The sequence below is a fragment of the Chiloscyllium punctatum genome, chromosome 28 (genome assembly GCF_047496795.1).
Source record: "Chiloscyllium punctatum isolate Juve2018m chromosome 28, sChiPun1.3, whole genome shotgun sequence".
NCBI lineage: Eukaryota > Metazoa > Chordata > Chondrichthyes > Orectolobiformes > Hemiscylliidae > Chiloscyllium > Chiloscyllium punctatum.
Genome location: NC_092766.1, coordinates 9,548,101 through 9,568,114, shown reverse-complemented (window position 1 = coordinate 9,568,114; position 20,014 = coordinate 9,548,101). Strand labels below are relative to the sequence as shown.

Below are 20,014 nucleotides of genomic sequence, written 5' to 3'. Positions count from 1 at the left end.
TTAGAGGTGGGCAGCATGGCTTTATATGGGGAACATCCTGTCTCACAAACTTCATTTAGTTTTTGGAGGAAGTGACAAAAATGATTTGAGGACAAGAAGCTGGATTGGGTTGCCTATGCAGACTTTAGCAAGACCTTTTGACAAAGTCTTTTCATAGTATGCTGATATAGAAGGTGAATTAACATGCGATCCAGTGAGCTTTAAGATGGCTACTGAACCGGCTTGGTCACAGAAGACAGAGTAATGGTGGAAAGATGCTTTTCTGACTGGAGATCTGTGACCAGCGCTGGGACCCCTGCTGTTTGTAATATATATATAAATGATTCGGAGAAGAATGTGTTATGATTGGTAAGTTTGTGATGAACAAAGATTTGGGTGAGTTGCAGATAGAGGATTGCCAGAGGATAGAGTAGATATACATAGGTTGGAGACGTGGGTAGAAAAATGTCAAATGAAATTTAATCTGGGCAAATGCAAGGTAATGCATTTTGGAAGTTCTAATGCAGGAGGGAAGTATAGAAGAAATGGCAGAACCGTTAGAACCATTATCATAGAGGGATTTAGGCATACAGGTCCACAGTTGCCTGGAAGCAAAAATGGAAGTGCATAACATTGTCAAGTAAGTGTATGGCATCCTTGCTTTCATTGGTTTGGGCATGAGATTATAAAAATTAGCAAGTCACATTGCACCTATAAAGATCTTAGACCACATTTGGAATACTGAATGCAGTTCTGGTCGCCACATTACCAGAACAATGTGGAGGCTTTGGCGAAAGTACAGACAAGGTTTGGAGTGTATTAGCTATGAAGAAAGATTGGACAAACTTGACTAGTTTTGACTTAAATGTTGGAGGCTGAGGGACGACTTGATAGAAGTTTACAAAATTGAGGCGCATGGTTAGTCAGTTTTTTTTCCCAGGGTTGAAAAAGGGTTGGGGGGTGATTTTAAAGGAGAGGTGAGAAGTAAATTCTTTCTACAAGAGAGTAAGTGCCTGGAATGTGCTGCATTTGGAGGTGATAGAAGTTGATACGTTAGCGAAGTTTTGAGGGATCTCTACAGATACATGAACAGACAGGGATTAGAGGGATATGGACCACATAGAGACAGGCTTTTTGTTTAGAAAGGCATCATGTCGATGCAGGCGAGGTGGGCCAAAGGGCCTTTTCCTGTGCTGTACTATTCTTTGTTGTTTGGTTCCAGGGATGAGGAGTTTCAATTATGAAGACAGTTGAGAGGAGGAACACTGTTTTTCCATGTAGGAAAAAAGCTCAGGAAATCTGATAAAAGTATTCAAAATCGTGTGGGTCTTCATCGATAAGGTAGAGTCGTGGAGTCATAGAGATGTACAGCATGGAAACAGACCCTTCGGTCCAACATGTCCACGCCGACCAGATATCCCAATCCAATCCAGTCCCACCTGCCAGCACCCGGCCCATATCCCTCCAAACCATTCCTATTCATGTACCCATCCAAATACCTCTTAAATGTTGCAATTGTACCAGCCTCCACCACATCCTCTGGCAGCTCATTCCATACATGTACCACCCTCTGCATGAAAAAGTTGTCCCTTATGTCTCTTTTATATCTTTCCCCTCTCACCCTAAACCTATGCCCTCTTGTTCTGGACTCCCCGATCCCAGGGAAAAGACTTTGTCTATTTATCCTACTCATGCCCCTCTTAATTTTGTATACCTCTATAAGGTCAGCCCTCAGCCTCCGACGCTGCAGGGAAAACAGCCTCATCCTGTTCAGCCTCTGCCTATAGTTCAAATCCTCCAACCCTGGCAAGATCCTTGTAAATCTTTTCTGAACCCTTTCAAGTTTCACAACATCTTTCCAATAGGAAGGAGACCAGAATTGCATGCAATATTCCAACAATGACCTCACCAATGTCCTGTACAATGGCAACATGACCTCCCCACTCATGTACTCAATACTCTGACCAATAAAGGAAAGCATACCAAACACCACCTTCACTATCCTATCTACCTGCAACTCCACTTTCAAGGAGCTATGAACCTGCACTCCAAGGTCTCTTTGTTCAGCAACACTCCCTAGGACTTTACCATTAAGTGTATAAGTCCTGCTAAGATTTGCTTTCTCAAAATGCAGCACCTCTCATTTATCTGAATTAAACTCCATCTGCCACTTCTCAGCCCATTGGCCCATCTGGTCCAGATCCTGTTGGAATCTGAGGTAACCCTCTTTGCTTTCCACCTCCAATTTCGTGTCATCTGCAAACTTACTGTACCTCTTATGCTCGCATCCAAATCATTCATGTAAATGAAAAAAAGTAGAGAATCCAGCACTGATCCTTGTGGAACTCCACTGGTCACAGACCTCCAGTTTGAAAAGCAACCCTCCACCACCACCCTCTGTCTTCTACCTTTGAGCCAGTTCTGTATCCGAATGGCTAGTTCTCCCTGTATTCCCTTTATAGATAGAGAAAAGGCTTTATTTTATCATGTGATGAAGGGCTTCTTAGGACAAAAGTTTCAACAGGATGATGGGTCTACTTCTATTGAAATGTACAAAAACGAGAGATGTTCTTGAAACACGATATGCCGAGGGAAGTTGGCAGCACTGGGTCTGAGAGGAAGTTCTCTGTATAGAAAAACAAGAAATTGGAGATGCTGTTTAAGAATAAGTTTGCCTTTAACTTTGAGATGAGAGCAATTTTATTTTCATGGTCATTTGTGTGGAGTTATCATGCCCTGAAAGTGGTGGGGGCTGGGTCTTTATCTAATGCAGTCTTGAATACATTTAGTCTTCAAGATGAAGTTAAGGCTAATGGACTGTAGGCTGTTAGGTGGTTTTGAGACCAGAGCCATTAAGCCATGATCTTATTGAATGGTGGCATATCCTCAGAAGGGCTGAATGGCTTACTCCTGCTTCTGTGTTCGTGTTGCTTATGAATGTGAAACTGCGTTAATCAGCATACCCTACAAAGCACAGAACACAATTGTGTAGATCTTGAATTATACCTGTATTCGAAAAGTTAATTTTGTGACTTTATGGCCCAGAAGAGTCTGAAACAACGTCTAGGTAAGAGCAACATCCAAGCACGATTGGGGCGACCAGTGGGAACTTTGGCCCGAGGACCAATTATTGGTCGGGGATCACCAAGAGGAGGCGTGCGTCTTGGCCGTGGTGGACGCGGAGGTGCAAGAGGAGGGCTTCCTCTTAGAGGTAGGTAATATTCTGGTCGTCAAGAGGTCACTGCAGTACATTGAGTTGGATATAAGTGGTTGCTGATGTAATCCATGATGGTTGCAGACCCATTGCCTCTGAAATCAGTTGGTGTGACTGAACCCAAGTTAATTAGGATCAGGGTAGACTGTTGCCCTGATTTTACTGCATTGAAAACTATCTGATGAACTGAAATGTTTGGGACATGTTGAGAATATGCGAGGTAACTTATAGTACTGGTCTACCTTTCTGCAAGCAGACTTCAGGGACTAAGGTAGGAAATTGCAAAACAATACTTCAAAGGTTATGATCTCCTTGTTTCCACACAGTAGTGACTACAAGACTAGAAGGATTGAGCGATGAAGCAAGAGGGAGGGCTTTAGATTCTTTAGGCATTAGCTCTGTTTGAGCATGTTGGGAACTGTGGAAGTTGGACAGGTTATATCTGCACTGGAGTGGGATTAGTATCTTTGCAGGATGGTTTGCTGATATTATTGAGGTGGATTTAAACTAGATTGTGAGGGAAATGGAATCCTGTCAATTAATTCAGAGGAAAGAGAAGCTGATGTAGAATTAGAAGTTAAACTACAACTGAGCGAGTCTAGAAGGCTGAGAAAATGTACACTCGATAAGGAAAAAAGAAGTTTAATGAGGCCAAGTGAAATATATTAATTTAAAGAGTCAGAGAAATCAGCAAGATGGGCTGAAGGTTCAAGCATGCAGCTTTATAATACAGCTATGTTGGAGTATGATTGCAACTTGCAGGTGACCGGTTTGACAACTGAATATTGCTGGTTACAGCATGCAGACAGGGTAGATTTTGCACGGGTTGGGGTTTGGCAAAGAGTCTCAATATTGCTCAGAATCAGTGAAGGTGGTCGATATCTTGGAAGGATCATCAAATGAGGTCATGTTGATCTCATAGGCAAACAGACCGTCAAATGTCTACTTTAGGCTGCCAAACTGTCATGGAGAGACGAAGGATTAAATTTGTAAATTACAGAGAGGCATAAAATAAGGGATTTCAACTACTCCAGTATCAGCTAGGATAGTTTTAGTGCACAAAAGGGAAAGGTTGAACGAACAAATCTAGATGTCCTGGAATGACAGAAGTTGAAATGAAGAAAAAGTGTGATTATGACAGGTGTCAGGCAGAAAATATAATTGAAAACCAAGAGGAATACACAAGAATCAGGAGGTGATAAAACATCATAGAGATCCAAAGAGGAATTGAGAGACAAGACTGTCGACCAACATAGCCTGGGGTCCCAAAGTATCTATGTAGACCTAGAAACAGAGAGGTAAAAAGGAGAGGGCCAGTTTTAAATTTAAGGGGATTTGCATATGGAGATGGGGGCATGGCTGCAATATTAAATGAATGTTTTACATCTGTCTTTACCAAGAAGTTAGCAGCTTCATATTTATAATTGCCTTATTCTTTCTGTATTTTGTTATGGCCTTAGGTCAGGGTCCAAACCGAGGGCGTGGTGGAGTTCCACGATTAGGATTAAAACGTGGTGGAATGAGAGGTCGAGGAGGCCTGGGCCGAGGAGGTCCACCTGGGCGAGGAGGTATCAGTGGCAGAGGTTAGTGCGAGTCCTGATGAAATGGATATGTCACTGTCAACCTTATTAAATGTTTGCCTTTGATTTTAATAATGACTGAACACAACTCATCAGAGACAGTTATCAAATAGTGGGTAATCATGGATAAATACTGGCTTGGGAATTGGAGGAAAATATCAAAACGTTTAATTCAGCACACTAATAAAGTCTCAGGATGGAAATGGGCCCTTTGGTCCAGCTCTTTCATGGCGACCAAGTTTGCCAAAGTAAACTGGTCCCATCTTCCTGTATTTAACCCAGTTCCCTCGAAACCTTTCCTATTAATGTACCTATCCAGATGACTTTTAAATATTATAACTGTATCTGAAGCTGCCGCTTCCTTGGTAGTTCATTGCCCTTTTGAACCACCTTTGTGCAAGTCTTTTTTTTAAAATCTTGCTCCTCTTGCCTTAAAAAAAATTTTGAACTCCTCTATCCTAGAGAAAACACTGTTGCTATTCACCTTATTTATACCCGTCATGATTTTATAAACCTGTATAAATTCACTCCTCAATCTCCTATGCTGCAGTGAAAAAAGTCCCAACTAGGCAGTATGGTTTTGTGCAGGGGAGGTCATGACTTAAACCTAATAGAATTCTTTGAAGAGGTGACAAAGTTGATTGACGAGGGAAGGGATGTACATGTCACACACATATGGACTTTAGTAAGGTGTTTGATAAGGTTCCCCATGGTGAGTTGATGAAAAAGGCGAAATAGCATGGGGGCCTGGGTGTTCCAGCTGGATAGATAGAAAAGTGGTTGGGAAACAGGAGACAGAGGGTAATAGTGAAAGGGAGCTTCTCAAAATGGAGACCTGTGACCAGTGGTGGTCCACAGGGATCCGTGCTGGGACGACTGTTGTTTGTGATATACATAAATGATTTGGAGGAAGGTGTAGGTTGCCTTATTAGCAAGTTTGTCGATGACGCTTAGATTGGTGGAGTAGCAGATAGTGAAGAGGACTGTCAGAATACAGCAGAATATTGATAGATTGGAGAGATGGGCAGAGAAATGGCAATTGAGGGTTTTGCTAAGAAAAAGAAGGAAGCATATATCAGGTATAGACAGGATAGATCGAGTGAATCCTTAGAGTATAAAGAAAGTAGGAGTATACTTAAGAGGGAAATCAGGAGGGCAAAAAGGGGACATGAGAGAGCTTTGGCAATTAGAATTAAGGAGAATCCAAAGGGTTTTTACTAATACATTAAGGACAAAAGGGTAACTAGGAAGAGAATAGGGCACCTCAAAGATCAGCAAGGCGGCCTTTGTGTGGAGCCACAGAAAATGGGGGAGATACTAAATGAATATTTTGCATCAGTTTGTACTGTGGAAAAGGATATGGAAGATGTAGACTGTAGGGAAATAGATGGTGATATCTTGCAAAATGTCCAGGTTACAGAGGAGGAAGTGCTGGATGTCTCGAAACAGTTAAAGGTGGATAAATCCCCAGGACCTGACCGGGTGTACCCGAGAACACTGTGGGGAGCTAGCGAAGTGATTGCTGGGCCTCTTGCTGAGATATTTGTATCATCAATAGACACAGGTGAGGTACTGGAAGACTGGAGGTTGGCAAACATGGTGCCACTGTTTAAGAAGGGCGGTAAGGACAAACCTGGGAACTATAGACCAGTGAGCCTGACCTCTGTGGTGGGCAAGTTGTCGGAGGGAATCCTGAGGAACAGGATGTACATGTACATGTATTTGGAAAGGCAAGGACTGATTAGGGATAGTCAACATGGCTTTGTGCATGGGAAATCATGTCTCACAAACTTGATTGAGTTTTTTGAAGAAGTAACAAAGAAGATTGATGAGGGCAGAGCAGTAGATGTGATCTAGATGGAAGGCCTTCGACAAGGTTCCCCATGGAAGACTGATTAGCAAGGTTAGATCACATGGAATACAGGGAGAACTAGCCATTTGGATACAGAACTGGCTCAAAGGTAGAAGACAGAGGGTGGTGGTGGAGGGTTGTTTTTCAGACTGGAGGCCTGTGACCAGTGGAGTGCCACAAAGATCGGTGTTGGGCCCTCTACCTTTTGTCATTTACATAAATGATTTGGATGCGAGCATAAGAGGTACAGTTAGTAAGTTTGCAGATGACACCAAAATTGGAGGTCTAGCGAAGAGGGTTACCTCAGATTCCAACAGGATCTGGACCAGATGGGCCAATGGGCTGAGAAGTGGCAGATGGAGTTTAATTCAGATAAATGCGAGGTGCTGCATTTTGAGAAAGCAAATCTTAGCAGGACTTATACACTTAATGGTAAGGTCCTAGGGAGTGTCGCTGAACAAAGAGACCTTGGAGTGCAGGTTCATAGTTCCTTGAAAGTGGAGTTGCAGGTAGATAGGATAGTGAAGGTGGTGTTTGGTATGCTTTCCTTTATTGGTCAGAGTATTGAGTACAGGAGTTGGGAGGTTACGTTGCGGCTGTACAGGACATTGGTTAGGCCACTGTTGGAATATTGTGTGCAATTCTGGTCTCCTTCCTATTGGAAAGATGTGCAACTTGAAAGGGTTCAGAAAAGATTTACAAGGATGTTGCCAGGTTGGAGGATCTGAGCTACAGGGAGAGGCTGGGGCTGTTTTCCCTGAAGCGTTGGAGGCTGAGGGGTGACCTTATAGAGGTGTACAAAATTGAGTGGCATGGCTAGGATAAATAGAGACAGTCTTTTCCCTGGGGTCGGGGAGTCAAGAGCCAGAGGGCATAGGTTTAGGGTGAGAGGGGAAAAGATATAAAAGAGACCTAAGGGGCATCTTTTCACACAGAGGGTGGTACGTGTATGGAATGAGCTGCCAGAGGACATGGTGGAGGCTGGTACAATTGCAACATTTAAGAGGTATTTGGATGGGTATATGAATAGGAAGGGTTTGGAGAGATATGGGCTGGGTGCTGGCAGTTGGGACTAGATTGGGTTGGGATATCTGGTTGGCATGGACATGTTGGACCGAAGGGTCTGTTTCCATGCTGTACATCTCTATGACTATGGAGTTTAATCCAGGCAAATGTGAGGTGATGCATTTTCGAAGCTCCAATTCAAGAGCAAACTATACGGCAAATGGAAAAGTCCTGAGGAAAATTGATGCACACAGAGATCTGGGTGTTTGGGTCCATTGTTCCCTGAAGGTGGCAATGCAGGTCAGTAGAGTGACCAAGAAGGCCAGTGGTATGCTTTCCTTCATCGGACGGAGTAATGAGTATGAGAGCTGGCAGGTCATGTTACAGTTGTATAAGACTTTGTTTGGCCACATTTGGAATACTGTATACAGTTCTGGTCGCCCCATTTCCAAAAGGATTTGGATGCTTTGGAGAGGGATGCAGAGGACGTTTGCTGGGATGTTGCCTGATTTGGAGGGTGCTAGCTATGAGGAGAGGTTGAGTAGATTGAGATTATTTCCTTTGGAAAGGAGGAGGTTGAGGAGGGGACCTGATTGAGGTGTAGATAGGGTGGATAGCAAGAAACGTTTTCCCAGAGTGGTGAACTCAATTACTAGGGGTCACACATTCAAAATGAGAGGAGAAAAGATTAGATTCCCTATAATGTGGAAACAGACCCTTCAGTAACCTACCCAGACTCATTTCATAGAACACAGAACATTACAGCGCAGAACAGGCCCTTCAGCCCTCAATGTTGCGTCGACCCGTGAACTATTCTCCGCTCATACCCCGACACTATCCCATCATTGTCCATGTTCTCATCCAAGGATTGTTTAAATCTCCGAATGTGGCCAAGTTAACTACGTTGACAGGGCATTCCACGCCCTTGCCACTCTGAGTAAAGAACCTGCCTGTGATGTCTGCCTTAAAACTAATGTCCCTCAATTTGTAGATATGCCCCTTGTATAAGCTGACGTCATCATCCTAGGAAAAAGACTTTCACTGTCTACCTTATCTAATCCTCTGATCATCTTGTATGTCTCTATCAAATCCTCTCTTAGCCTCCTTCTTTGCAGTGAGAACAGACCTAAGTCTCTCAGCCTTTCCTCAAAGACCTTCCCTCCAGACCAGGCAACATCCTCGTAAATCTCCTCTGCACCTTTTCCAGTGCTTCCGCATCCTTCCAGAACTACGCAACAATAGTGTGGCGGTACTAAGGTTTTGTATAGTTGTGGCATGATATTGTGGTTCCGGAACTCAATCCCTCTAAAAATGAAACCTAATACACTGTTTGCCGCCTTAATAGCACTATCAACCTGCATGGCAACTTTCAGGGAATCTATGTACATGGACTCCAAGATCCCTCTGCACATCCACACTACCAAGATTCGTTCCATTGACCCAGTACTCTGCCTTCCTGTTGTTCTTCCAAAAGTACATCACTTCATATTTAGCTGCAGTGAACTCCATTTGCCACACCTCAGCCCAATCCTGCAGCTTATCTAAGTCCCCCTGCAATCTGTAACATTCTTCTAAACTGTCCATTATCCACCGACTTTAGTGTCCTCTGCAAATTTACTAATCCATCCACCTATGCCTGCGTCTAAGTCATTTATAAAAATGACAAACAGTAGTGGTCCCAAAACAGATCCTTGGGCCACACCACTGGTAACCAGACTCCAAGCTGAATATTTTCCATCACTTAAGGGCGGCATGGTGGCACAGTGGTCAGCACTGCTGCCTCACAGCACCAGTAGACCTGGGTTCAATTCCCGACTCAGGCGACTGACTGTGTGGAGTTTGCACATTCTCCCCGTGTCGGCGTGGGTTTCCTCCGGGTGCTCCGGTTTCCTCCCACAGTCCAAAGATGTGCACGTCAGGTGAATTGGCCATACTAAATTGCCTGTAGTGTTAGGTAAAGGGGTAAATGTACGGGAATGGGAGGGTGACGCTTCGGCGGGTCGGTGTGGACTTGTTAGGCCGAAGGGCCTGTTTCCACACTGTAGGTAATCTAATCTAATCTAATCTAATCTTATTGCCTTCTTTCAGAAAGCCAGTGTTTAATCCAAACTGCTAAATCACCCTCCATTCCATGCCTCTGCATTTTCTCCAAAGCCTACCATGTGGAACCTTATCAAAGGCTTTACTGAAGTCCATGTATACCATGTCAACTGCCCTACCCTCATCTACATGCTTGGTCATCTTCTGAAAAAACTCAATGAGGTTTGTGAGACACGACCTGCCCTTGACGAAACCCTGTTGACTATCTGAAATCAAATTGTTGCTTGCTAGATGATTATAAATCTCATCTCTTATAATCCTTTCCAAAACCTCCCCTACAACAGAAGGAAGGCTCACTGGTCTAGGTCTACTGCCCTTCTTGTACAAGGGCACAACATTTGCAATCCTCCAGTCCTCTGGTAGTAAACCTTGTAGACAATGACGACTCAAATATTAGAGCCAAAGGCTCTGCTATCTCCCCCCTAGCTTCCAAGAGAATCCTCGAATAAATCCCATCTGGCCCAGGGCACTTGTCTACTATCAGTCCTTCTAGAATTGATAACACCTGTTTGTAACTAACTTCGATCCTTTCTAGTCTAATATCTCGTACCTCATTCTTCTCCTCTACAATATTCTCCTTTTCCTGAGTGAAAACTGATCAGATATGTTCGTTTAGCAGCTCTCCTGATCTCCACAGGGTCCATCTTCAACTTCCCACTTCTGTCTTTGACAGGACCTATTCATACCTTAGTCATCCTCTTATTCCTCACATTGCTATAGAAAGCTTTTGAGTTCTTCTTTATTCTATTTGCTGAAGACTGATCGTGTCCTCTCATTGCTCTTCTAAACTCTTTAGATCCTTCCTAGCTGATCTGTAACTCTCCACTGCCTCATCTGAACCATCTTGCCTCATCAACACACAAGCCTCCTCCTTCTGCTATATTTCCCCCTGACTAATGCACCTAACACTATGGGCAATTTAGCATAGCCAATTCATCTGACCTGCACATCTTTTGGAATGCGAGAGGAAACCCATGCAGACGTGGGGAGGATGTGCAAACTCCACACAGACATTGGCCCAAGGCTGGAATCGAACCCAGGTCCCTGGTGCTGTGAGCCACTACCGGGATATACATGGAAAGCTCTTCACGCAGAGGGTGGTGGGTGCCTGGAATGCATTGCCAGCAGAGTTGGCTGAGGCAGGAATGATAGTGTCATTCTAGATACATCTAGAATGACACTGAATGGGTCGGGAGTGAAGGGGTCCTTAGAAAGTAGAAAGCAAGTTTAGATAGAGGATCTGGATTGGTGCAGGTTTGGAGGGCAGAAGGACCTGTTCCTGTGCTCTAATGTTCTTTGTTCTATCCAGTCTCTCCTTATAACTCAAACTCTCCAATCTCAGCAGCATCCTTTTCCATACCCTCTTCAATTAAACAATCACCTTCCTATAGCAGGGTGACCAGAACTGTACGCAGTACTCCAAAAGTGCTCTCACCAATGTCTAGTACAATAGCAACATGACCTCCCAACTCCTATTCTCAGTGGTCTGAGCAATGAAGGTGAACGTGCTAAATGCTGCCTTAACCATACTGCCTACCTGCAACACAACTTTCAAAGAACTATGACCCTGACCCCATATCTCTCTCTTTGACAACACTACCCAGGGTCCTACCATGAACTGTATAATGGGAAACAGCAAAAAGTACTTCCCTGTTGGGTTAGGCAGGCTGAACAGGGACCTCACTGCTTAGCAGGAACATGTGATGGAAGGTCTCATCAACAGGACTATCAAGCAACACTTGGAAAGGCATAAACTACTTGGAAAGGAATAAGTTACTTGCCGAGTTCCACCAGGGTTACTCAGCTCCTGCCCTCATTCCAGTTTTGATCCAAGCATGGATGACAGAGCTGAATTCCAGAAATAAGGTGAGAGGGCTACAGTGGGCATAAAGCAGCATTTATAGAATCTGTCCTTAAGGAGTCCTTCCAAATTTGGAACCAGAGGAAAGCTTTCCACTGGTTTAAGTCATACCCAGCAGAAAAGATGATTGGGGTTTTTGAACTTTTATCATCTCAGCCCTAGGAGATCAATGCAGTCATTCGTCATGGTAATGCCATACACTCAAACTGCTTCATCAATGACTTCCCTCCATCATAAGGTCAGAAGTGGGGATGTTTGGTTGCTCAATGGTCAGCTCCATTCACGGTACCTCAGACAGAAATATTCCTTGTGTATATAGAGCAAGGAGAAAGTGAGGACTGCAGATGCTGGAGATCAGAGCTGAAAATGTGTTGCTGGAAAAGTGCAGCAGGTCAGGCAGCATCCAAGGAACAGGAGAATCGACGTGTTGTCCCAGTCAAAATTCCATGCGGGGCTGCCACAAACACTACGTAGGACAAACCAGAAGAAAGTTAGCCATCAGGATACACGAACACCAGCTAGCCACAAAAAGACACGACCCTCTCTCCCTCATAGCCCTACACACGGATGAAAAAAAACACCATTTTGACTGGGGCAACACATCTATCCTGGGACAGCCTAAGCAAAGACATGCCAGAGAATTCCTAGAGGCCTGGCACTCCAACCACAACGCCATAAACACACACATCTAGCTACCATCTATCAACCCCTCAGAAAACGAACAGGAAATGACATCACCACAAACCCCAGGAACCCCATCCAGGAGAAAGATATAAATAGAAAGCAGGAGACAACAGCTTCGCTTCACTTGGAGGTCGCCACTGATGATGTTACCTAGCCAGGTAATGAAATGTCTGGATATCAAACCTAGAGCTCGCAAACCTACACACCTCCCCCCTCCCCAGTGAATATAGACACAACCTGTTCAAACTTTCTCATAATGCATAACCCCCAAGGTGTTAGTCTAATGAGCCTTCTCCGAACTCCCAATGCAATATCCTTAGTTGAGTAAAGAGACTTCGATACCCTGTCCTCCAGTCGATAAAAGCCAGCATTTGATTTGCTTTTTGCTGTCTACTTGCTAGCCTTTTGTGATTCATTTATGAAAACACCCATGTCTCCTTCTAATGCAACATCTTGATAGTTTTCTCAATTTAAATAATGCTTTGCTTTTCTGTTCTTCCTGCCACAGTGAACAATCTCTAATATTTTTTTTCCATTTACTCCCATTTCCATATTTTTTCCCCTTGGCAGATTTCTTGTGTCCTCAGTTTTTTCTCTTGCCAACCTTTGTTTCAGGTCGTGGAGGAATAGTGGGCCGTGGTCGGGGTGGCTTCCCAGGTCGTGGGAGGGGTCGGGGTCGAGGAAGAGGAGCAACCCGTCCCCCACTGACCCGTGAGCAGCTAGACAATCAACTGGATGCATACATGTCGAAGACCAAGGGCCACCTTGATGCTGAGCTTGATGCGTACATGGCACAAGCTGATGGCGAAGCGAATGATTAGCAACGTTCAATTGAGAGATGCTAGTATTACAGATAGTATCAGGACTTGAATTTGAGAATCTAGCAAAACGATCCAAGAAACAGAAAGAGGACCTTTCGGAAAATGATATAAGCTGTATTTGAACTGACAGATGGTCGGATGTCAAAGGTTTTGCTTTTTGATTCCTTTCCTTTGACCTTTTTACATTTTGAGAAGTTCATGGTTCTGTTTGGAAATCCCTCTGTTCTTTTCGATTGTGTAATGATCATGACACTGTATAAAGTTTATTCTCTTTCCTTAGAGACTGAGGATATTGTAGTTTCAAAGGTTGTTTTTACTGTGTTAAAACCTTCCTGTCCCTTGTTTTTAGAGTGGAGACTACATTAACAATCTGTCACTTTGTGGCAGAATCTGTTTATCATAAAATTTTAGAACTCTAAGAATCGGCTGTAGTTTTTTTTCCTGCTCATAACATTAAATGTGTTTCTTCGTTTTTCTCTGGTTTCACCACTGCCTTCGGCAGCAGGGTAGTTTTAAACACTGGCAAACACTCAGTCGCATTAGATTTTGGGGTCTTGATTAGAAGTCACATCAAAGATCCTTGATGAAAACAAAATCTTGTTGTGGGGTAATATCAGTATGGGTAGAAGATTGTCTGTCTACTGTTTCCTGCCATCTAGCCCGGAATGGGTCTTTTTCTGGTTGATCGGATATAACCAGTGTGAAGCCTCCGGGATCAGTGCTGCAGACTCAACCTTTATAATTTATCGATATGACTTGGATGAAGAGACCGAAGGTATTGTTAATTTTGTTGATGACACAAAATAGGAAAGAGCTGTGAAGGAAATGTTATAATATGAGATTGTCCGTTTTGTCGGGAAGAATAAAAAAGCAGATAATCTAAATGATGAGAGCACTGTGGTGTGGGGTGATTGGGGTGTCCAAGTGTAAAACATTAGGTTGCAGGTACTGCAAGTAATTAGAAAAGCTGATTGTGTGATTGTCAATTGTGGGCAGTTACTAAACATAAAAGTAAAACAATTATACTTCATCTATACAGGGCATTGATGAAACCACATCTGGAGGTTAAGGAAGAATGTGAATGTGTTGAAAGCAATTCAGAGAAGGTTTAATACTCATACCTTGAATGGACTGGTTATCTGAGCTGACTTCGCCAAAGCATATTTGAAGTACAAGATCCTGAGGGAGTTTGGCTGAATGTGCAAAGAATAATTCCACTACTGTAAAAAATCTACAACTCTGAATCAGTTTAACATTAAAGGGTTGTCCATACAAAACAGATGAGGAGAAAAGTTGTTACCTGTATGATTTGTGCTCCCTTCTTCAAACGGACCCAGAGATTTAGAATAGTTTTTAAGGTCATAATAATTAGTTCTTTCTAAGTAAAGAGAAGGAAGGACAACAGGGACTGCTGGGAATGTGTTGTAATCTCATCAGCCAGGACCTTATTGAAGCAGAACAGGCTTGAGGGGCTGAGTGGCCTACTTATTTTCGTAATTTGTTTGCATGTATGTTCATATGCAAGGGGAGTGAGTGTGTAACTTTTGCTCAATATGCTGCCAATAGATGTCAGTAATGTACCTGCATCCTAATGTTTACATTTGCACCCAATTGTTTCACTGATCACATTTCAATTTGCCTCTAAAGCATCATTCCCACAATGCCCAGCCTGTCCTCCAAATGGGTGTTCCCACAATGCCCAACCTCCTCTCCCCACTGCAGTGGTCCAGGTTTGTTGGCTATCCCATCCCTATGCGTTTTGTCTGTCGCTCACTCGGGTGCTCCTTTCTCACAAATCCCACTGCATCCTTCAATTTCCTTCAGGTAATTCTCTGCGCTGGATCTTGTTCATGACAAGTTTGTTTTTGATTTGTGGTGAAGAAGATAAGCAGTAAATTAAGAAATCGATCCAGATGAAGTAAAAATATTGAGGGTTTTTAAGTCTTTTGAACACTGCAATCAACCTTCAAGTCAAAATGCTTTGTTCTGTGTGCAAATCATATTGAATGTGCATACTTACTAATCTTGGGAAATGTCTTTTTCTGAAACTTTGCACCAGCCAACAACATAAACCCATGTCTTTGAGCTGCCTGGTTTCTGCCTTGTGGAGGAACTGACACATGAAAGCCCACTTTTTTTTTCAGATCATGGGATGGATTATAACTAAGCTGCTTTATCCCTCGACTACCATTCTCTCTCTTTGTTCCCAATTGAAATGCATCAACTTGACAAAAAGCAGGCAGTGAAAGCTATTGAAGTCTTCACAGTTGTGCAAACTGTGTGTATCTTTGCACCCTCTACAAATTCAGAGTTTGCTGTTATTTGTGAGTAAAAGTGCAGGCGATGTGTATGTAGTGAAATTGTACTTGCATAGTTGGCCATTTTTCCATTTGCGAAGATCACCAACTGCAATGTTGTCCAGGAACATGTCTTTAGCAAATTGTGGAAATTGAACTGCAGTCTATATTTAATCTGTGATTTGTTAATAAGATTCAATTTGTTGCAAATATGCGGCTGAATCAGAGGAAATAGTCACAGAGAAGGCTCTTGCAGCTTCAATTTGTTCTGTCCAGTTTGTTCCCATCAACTCAGCATTTTATCCAGCTGAAAGGCATCGTCCAAGCTCCTGTTGAATTACATCTTGATTTTGGTAAAAGATCATTGTGATTTGCCAGGTGATATATGATATAGCCTTCTCAGCAATTCTAGCATCTATCTATCTTTAGGTTTCTGGTATATAACAATCTATAACTTAGTTTATATTTCCAGTTCTCGATTCTCTGATTCATCTGGTTGATCCTGGAACTGGCAGACAACTTTAAACTTCAGTTAACAATCGCAAAAAAGTCAATAGAGAATCTGCAATTGCATATACTTGAATTGTGGGGTGCTCAACCAGCAGTTTTGCCTGTACGTATCTCTATCTTGTGAACTGAGCCTGTATTTAATGGTTAATTGTAATTAGAATATTTTTTTATGTCTCACTGTGGAAAAACTATAATTCTCAATCCTTTTGGAACGGGCTTCTCAGTCCTTTACAAATAAATGTCACAACATTAAGGGTAAAAAATTATTAAATTTGTACTAGCAGACATTGAGTGTAGTTGTGACATGAACCAGTTCTCAATGAACATATCTATTACTCATCGTTATATAGCATGGAAACAGATCCTTTGGTCCACCTTGTCCATGCTGACCAAATGTCCTAAATTAATTAGTCCCATTTGCCAGCATTTGGCCCTATCCCTTGAAACTCTTCCTACTCGTACACCTAACCAGATGCCTTTTAAACTACCAGTGTCCACCACGTCTTCTGGCAGCTCATTCCATGCACTCACTATCTTCTGCGTGAAAACATTGCCTTTGAGGTCCAGTTTAAATATTTTTCCTCAAAACCTTACCCTCTAATTTTAGATTTGTTTATCCTGGGCAAAATACCTTGGCTGTTCTTCCTATCCATCCCCCTTATGATTTTTATAAATTTCTAAGGTCATATGTCAACCTCTGATGCTCTAGGAAAAATAGCCCCAGCTTATTCAGCCGACTGAAAGCTCAAATCTATCAACCTCAGCAACATCCTAGTAAATCTTTTTCTGCACTCTAAAGTTTAACAACATTTTTCCTATAGCAGGGAGACCAGACTTGAACTAGGAGAAAGTGAGGACTGGAGATCAGAGTTTAAAAATGTGTCGCTGGAAAAGTTTCCTGAAGAAGGGCTTCTGCCTGAAACGTCCATTTTCCTGCTCCTTCGATGTTGCCTGACCTGCTGTGCTTTTCCAGCAACACACTTTTAAGACCAGGCTTGAAGCCAGTATTCTAAAAGTTGCCTCACTAATGTTCTCTATAGCTGCAAAATGACCACCTCACTCCACGATCTGACCAACAGGGTCAAGTGTGCCAAATGCCACCTTCACGTCCCTGTTTATCAGTCACACCACTTCCGAGGAACTATGTACCTGCGCCTCGAGGTTTCTGACAACTCTTTCCAGGGCACTACCCTCAACTGTAAGTTCTGCCCGACTGTTCCTTATCAAAATACAAGAGCTCAAATTTATCCAAGTAAAACTCCACCTACTACTCCTTGTCCCATCAGCTATCTGATCAAGGTTCTCTTGTACTCTGAGATAATCATCATTGTCCACCACACCAATTTTGGTGTCATATGCAAACTTAACAGTTGTGTCGCCTCTTATTTGCATTCACATCATTTCAATAAATGTCAAAATGCAGTGGCTCTAGCATCAATCTTTGTGGCACACAAATCATCCCTGGCCTCCAGTTTGATCTGCTCTCCCTGGATTCTGTGATGTAATCTTGCTAAACAGTCTACTACGAGCTGAACCATGTGTTGCTGGAAAAGTGCAGCAGGTCAGGCAGCATCCAAGGAGCAGGCGAATTGACGTTTCGGGCATAAGCCCTTCAGGAATGAGGAAGGTGTGCCAGCAGTCTAAGATAAAAGGTAGGGAGGAGGGACTTGGGGGTAGGGGCGTTGGGAATGTGATAGGTGGAAGGAGGTTAAGGTGAGGGTGATAGGCCGGGGTGGGGGTGGGGAGGTCGGGAGGAAGATTGCAGGTCAAGAAGACGGTGCTGAGTCTGAGGGTTGGGACTGAGATAAGGTGGGCGAAGGGGAAATGAGGAATCTGGCGAAATCTGCATTCATCCTTTGTGGTTGGAGGGTTCCTAGGCGGAAGATGAGGCGCTCTTCCTGCACGCGTCCTGTTGAGAAATTTTTTAGCTCTGATCTCCAGCATCTGCAGTCTTCACTTTAACCAGTCTACTATGCTGAATCTTGTCCAATGGAGAAATGAGGACTGCAGATGCTGGAGATCAGAGCTGAAAATATGTTGGTGGAAAAGCGCATCAGGTCAGGCAGCATCCAAGGAACAGGAGAATCGACGTTTTGGGCATAAGCCCTTCAGGAATCATTCCTGAAGAAGGGCTTATGCCTGAAACGTCGATTCTCCTGTTCCTTGGATGCTGCCTGACCTGATGCGCATTTTCAGCTCTGAATCTTGTCCAATGTCTTGCAGAAACCTACAGTGGACATTTGTCCATTACCCTGTCGTCATAAACTTTATTTATTGTTTCAAGACTAATTTGTACTCTGATATTGAATCAACATTCACAAGACACCAGCTGTATCATCAGCTTGCTATCTCTGTTGCTGCAATTTATTCAGGGAATGGCAGGGGGGAGTAGAGGTGCTTAAATCCAAAGTAAATAAACAGGAGGCTGGAAGAACGCAAAGCCAGGCAACAGCAGGAGGTGGTCAAGTCAACATTTTGGATATAACCCTTCAGAACTAGATGCAGGGGTAGAGGCAGCTATAGATGAAGGGCTGTGGGGGGGGGGGGGAGGGGAGAATAACAGACTTGTGAGGTCGTGATAGGTGAACACCAGTGGTAGGTACAACCTGATTAGTCGATGAGAGGAATTAATTGGTTTGGTAGCTGGAAGGAAGTGTTGGGAGGGGGTGCTACTGGAAAGAGAGCCAAGGAATGGGTGGAAAGGTAATTCGAAATTCGCAACCTTGATGTTAAGTCCTTTGGACTATCGGCTGTCTACGTGAAAGTTGTGTTATTCTTCCAATTTGCAGTCTGATTCATTGCGACTATGGAGGAGGCTAAGGATAGACATGTTGCAGAGAGGGCAAATTGAAATGGACAGTGACTGGGAGGTCAGACTGATTGATTTGGGCCTAGCAAAGATGGTCCGTAAAATGGTCATCTATGTTTGGGTCTCACCGATTTATAGAGAAGACTAGGTTGGAGGGGAGTCAAACACAGCTTTTCCTGATGAAGGACTCTTGCTTGAAACATAGATTCACCTGCTCCTCGGCTACTATCTGACCTGCAGTGCTTTTCCAGCACCACAATCTCAACTCTGATCTCCAGCAACTGCAATCCTCACTTCTTGCGAGGATGTAAGTGATGGGACTGTTTGGGGTTCTGCATGGAGATGAGGAGGTGATGTATGGGCACATGTTGCATCTGTTTTGGTTACAAGGGAAGTGACTGGAGGGAGAATTGGTGAGGAGTGTGGCATGAACCAAGGAGTGGCAAAGGGAAGAGTCCTTGTGGAATGCAGAGGGGTGAGCAGAGGAAGATGTCCTTGCTGGTAGTACCTAATTGGAGTTGGTAGAAGTGTTTGAGGATGATGGGGAGGCTGGTGTGGCGGAAAGTGAGGACAAGAGTAATCAGGTCTTTACCCCCAACCCTCCATATAATAATTTAGAGCAGTGGAATGGGGGATGGAGGAGGTGTGGTGGAGGGCTATATGGATGGGGTGGAGAAAGAAAACGTTGTTTGAAATAGGAGGACATTAGGAATGCTTTGCTGTGGAGGTGCCAGTGTTGGGCTGGGATGGATAAAGTTTAAAAATCACCAACATCAGGTTATAATCCAAAGGTTTATTTCGAAATACAAGCTCCTTTGTCAGGTAGCCAGAGTGGAGCAGGATCACAGGACACACACTTTAGAGCAGAAGATCATAAGTTCACGGGGCCACGCCTTCTGATTGGAGGCCGGCGCTGAGACTCCGCCCACTTCTGTGGCGGTACCCAAGGCCTGCCCCTTCTCGTGACGTCAAGGGCGACGTGCTGATGCTGCCGCAGGTCCTTCCTTATTGGATGATTTAGCGGGACAACGGAATTGTGATTGGATGGAAGTAGGAGGCACTGATTGGTGGGCGGTGCGCAGGCGCGGGGTGGTTGTTGTTGTGAGGCGCGAGGCGGCGGTTGGTGAGTGAAGGATTTATTAATGTCCGCTCGCGGGCTGGACTCGCCGCTTCTTCACTGAGTCCGACCGCACTCTCTTCCCCTTCATCTTCACACCCCATTCCTACTAGTCCCCCTTGCCCTCTTTTAACCCTCCCACCAATCTCCTTATTCTTCCCGCCCCTTTGCAAACTCCTCACCTC

General features: G+C 43.8%; 2 protein-coding genes across 7 annotated transcripts in view; both read left to right on the top strand.

The window, feature by feature from the left end:
* chtopa (chromatin target of PRMT1a) overlaps nucleotides 1–13,518 on the top strand; it is a 47,906-nt gene extending 34,388 nt beyond the window's left edge. For 2 of the 3 annotated variants that reach the window (XM_072548885.1, XM_072548887.1), the window contains exons 4-6: nucleotides 3,025–3,190; nucleotides 4,654–4,776; nucleotides 12,891–13,518. In XM_072548885.1, the coding sequence (XP_072404986.1) occupies nucleotides 3,025–3,190; nucleotides 4,654–4,776; nucleotides 12,891–13,096 (495 nt within the window). In that variant the 3' untranslated portion in view covers nucleotides 13,097–13,518. The remainder of the gene's footprint in view (nucleotides 1–3,024; nucleotides 3,191–4,653; nucleotides 4,777–12,890) is intronic. The other variant, XM_072548886.1, reaches the window with a different exon arrangement.
* A 6,281-nt stretch (nucleotides 13,519–19,799) lies between these two features.
* The window catches only part of LOC140453977 (mothers against decapentaplegic homolog 4-like), a 138,712-nt gene continuing 138,497 nt past the window's right edge, over nucleotides 19,800–20,014 (top strand). For 2 of the 4 annotated variants that reach the window (XM_072548864.1, XM_072548866.1), the window contains exon 1: nucleotides 19,804–19,835. The gene's annotated coding sequence lies outside the window, so the exon portion shown is untranslated. Of the gene's footprint in view, nucleotides 19,836–20,014 lie in introns of all 4 variants that reach the window. The other 2 variants (XM_072548865.1, XM_072548867.1) reach the window with 2 other exon arrangements.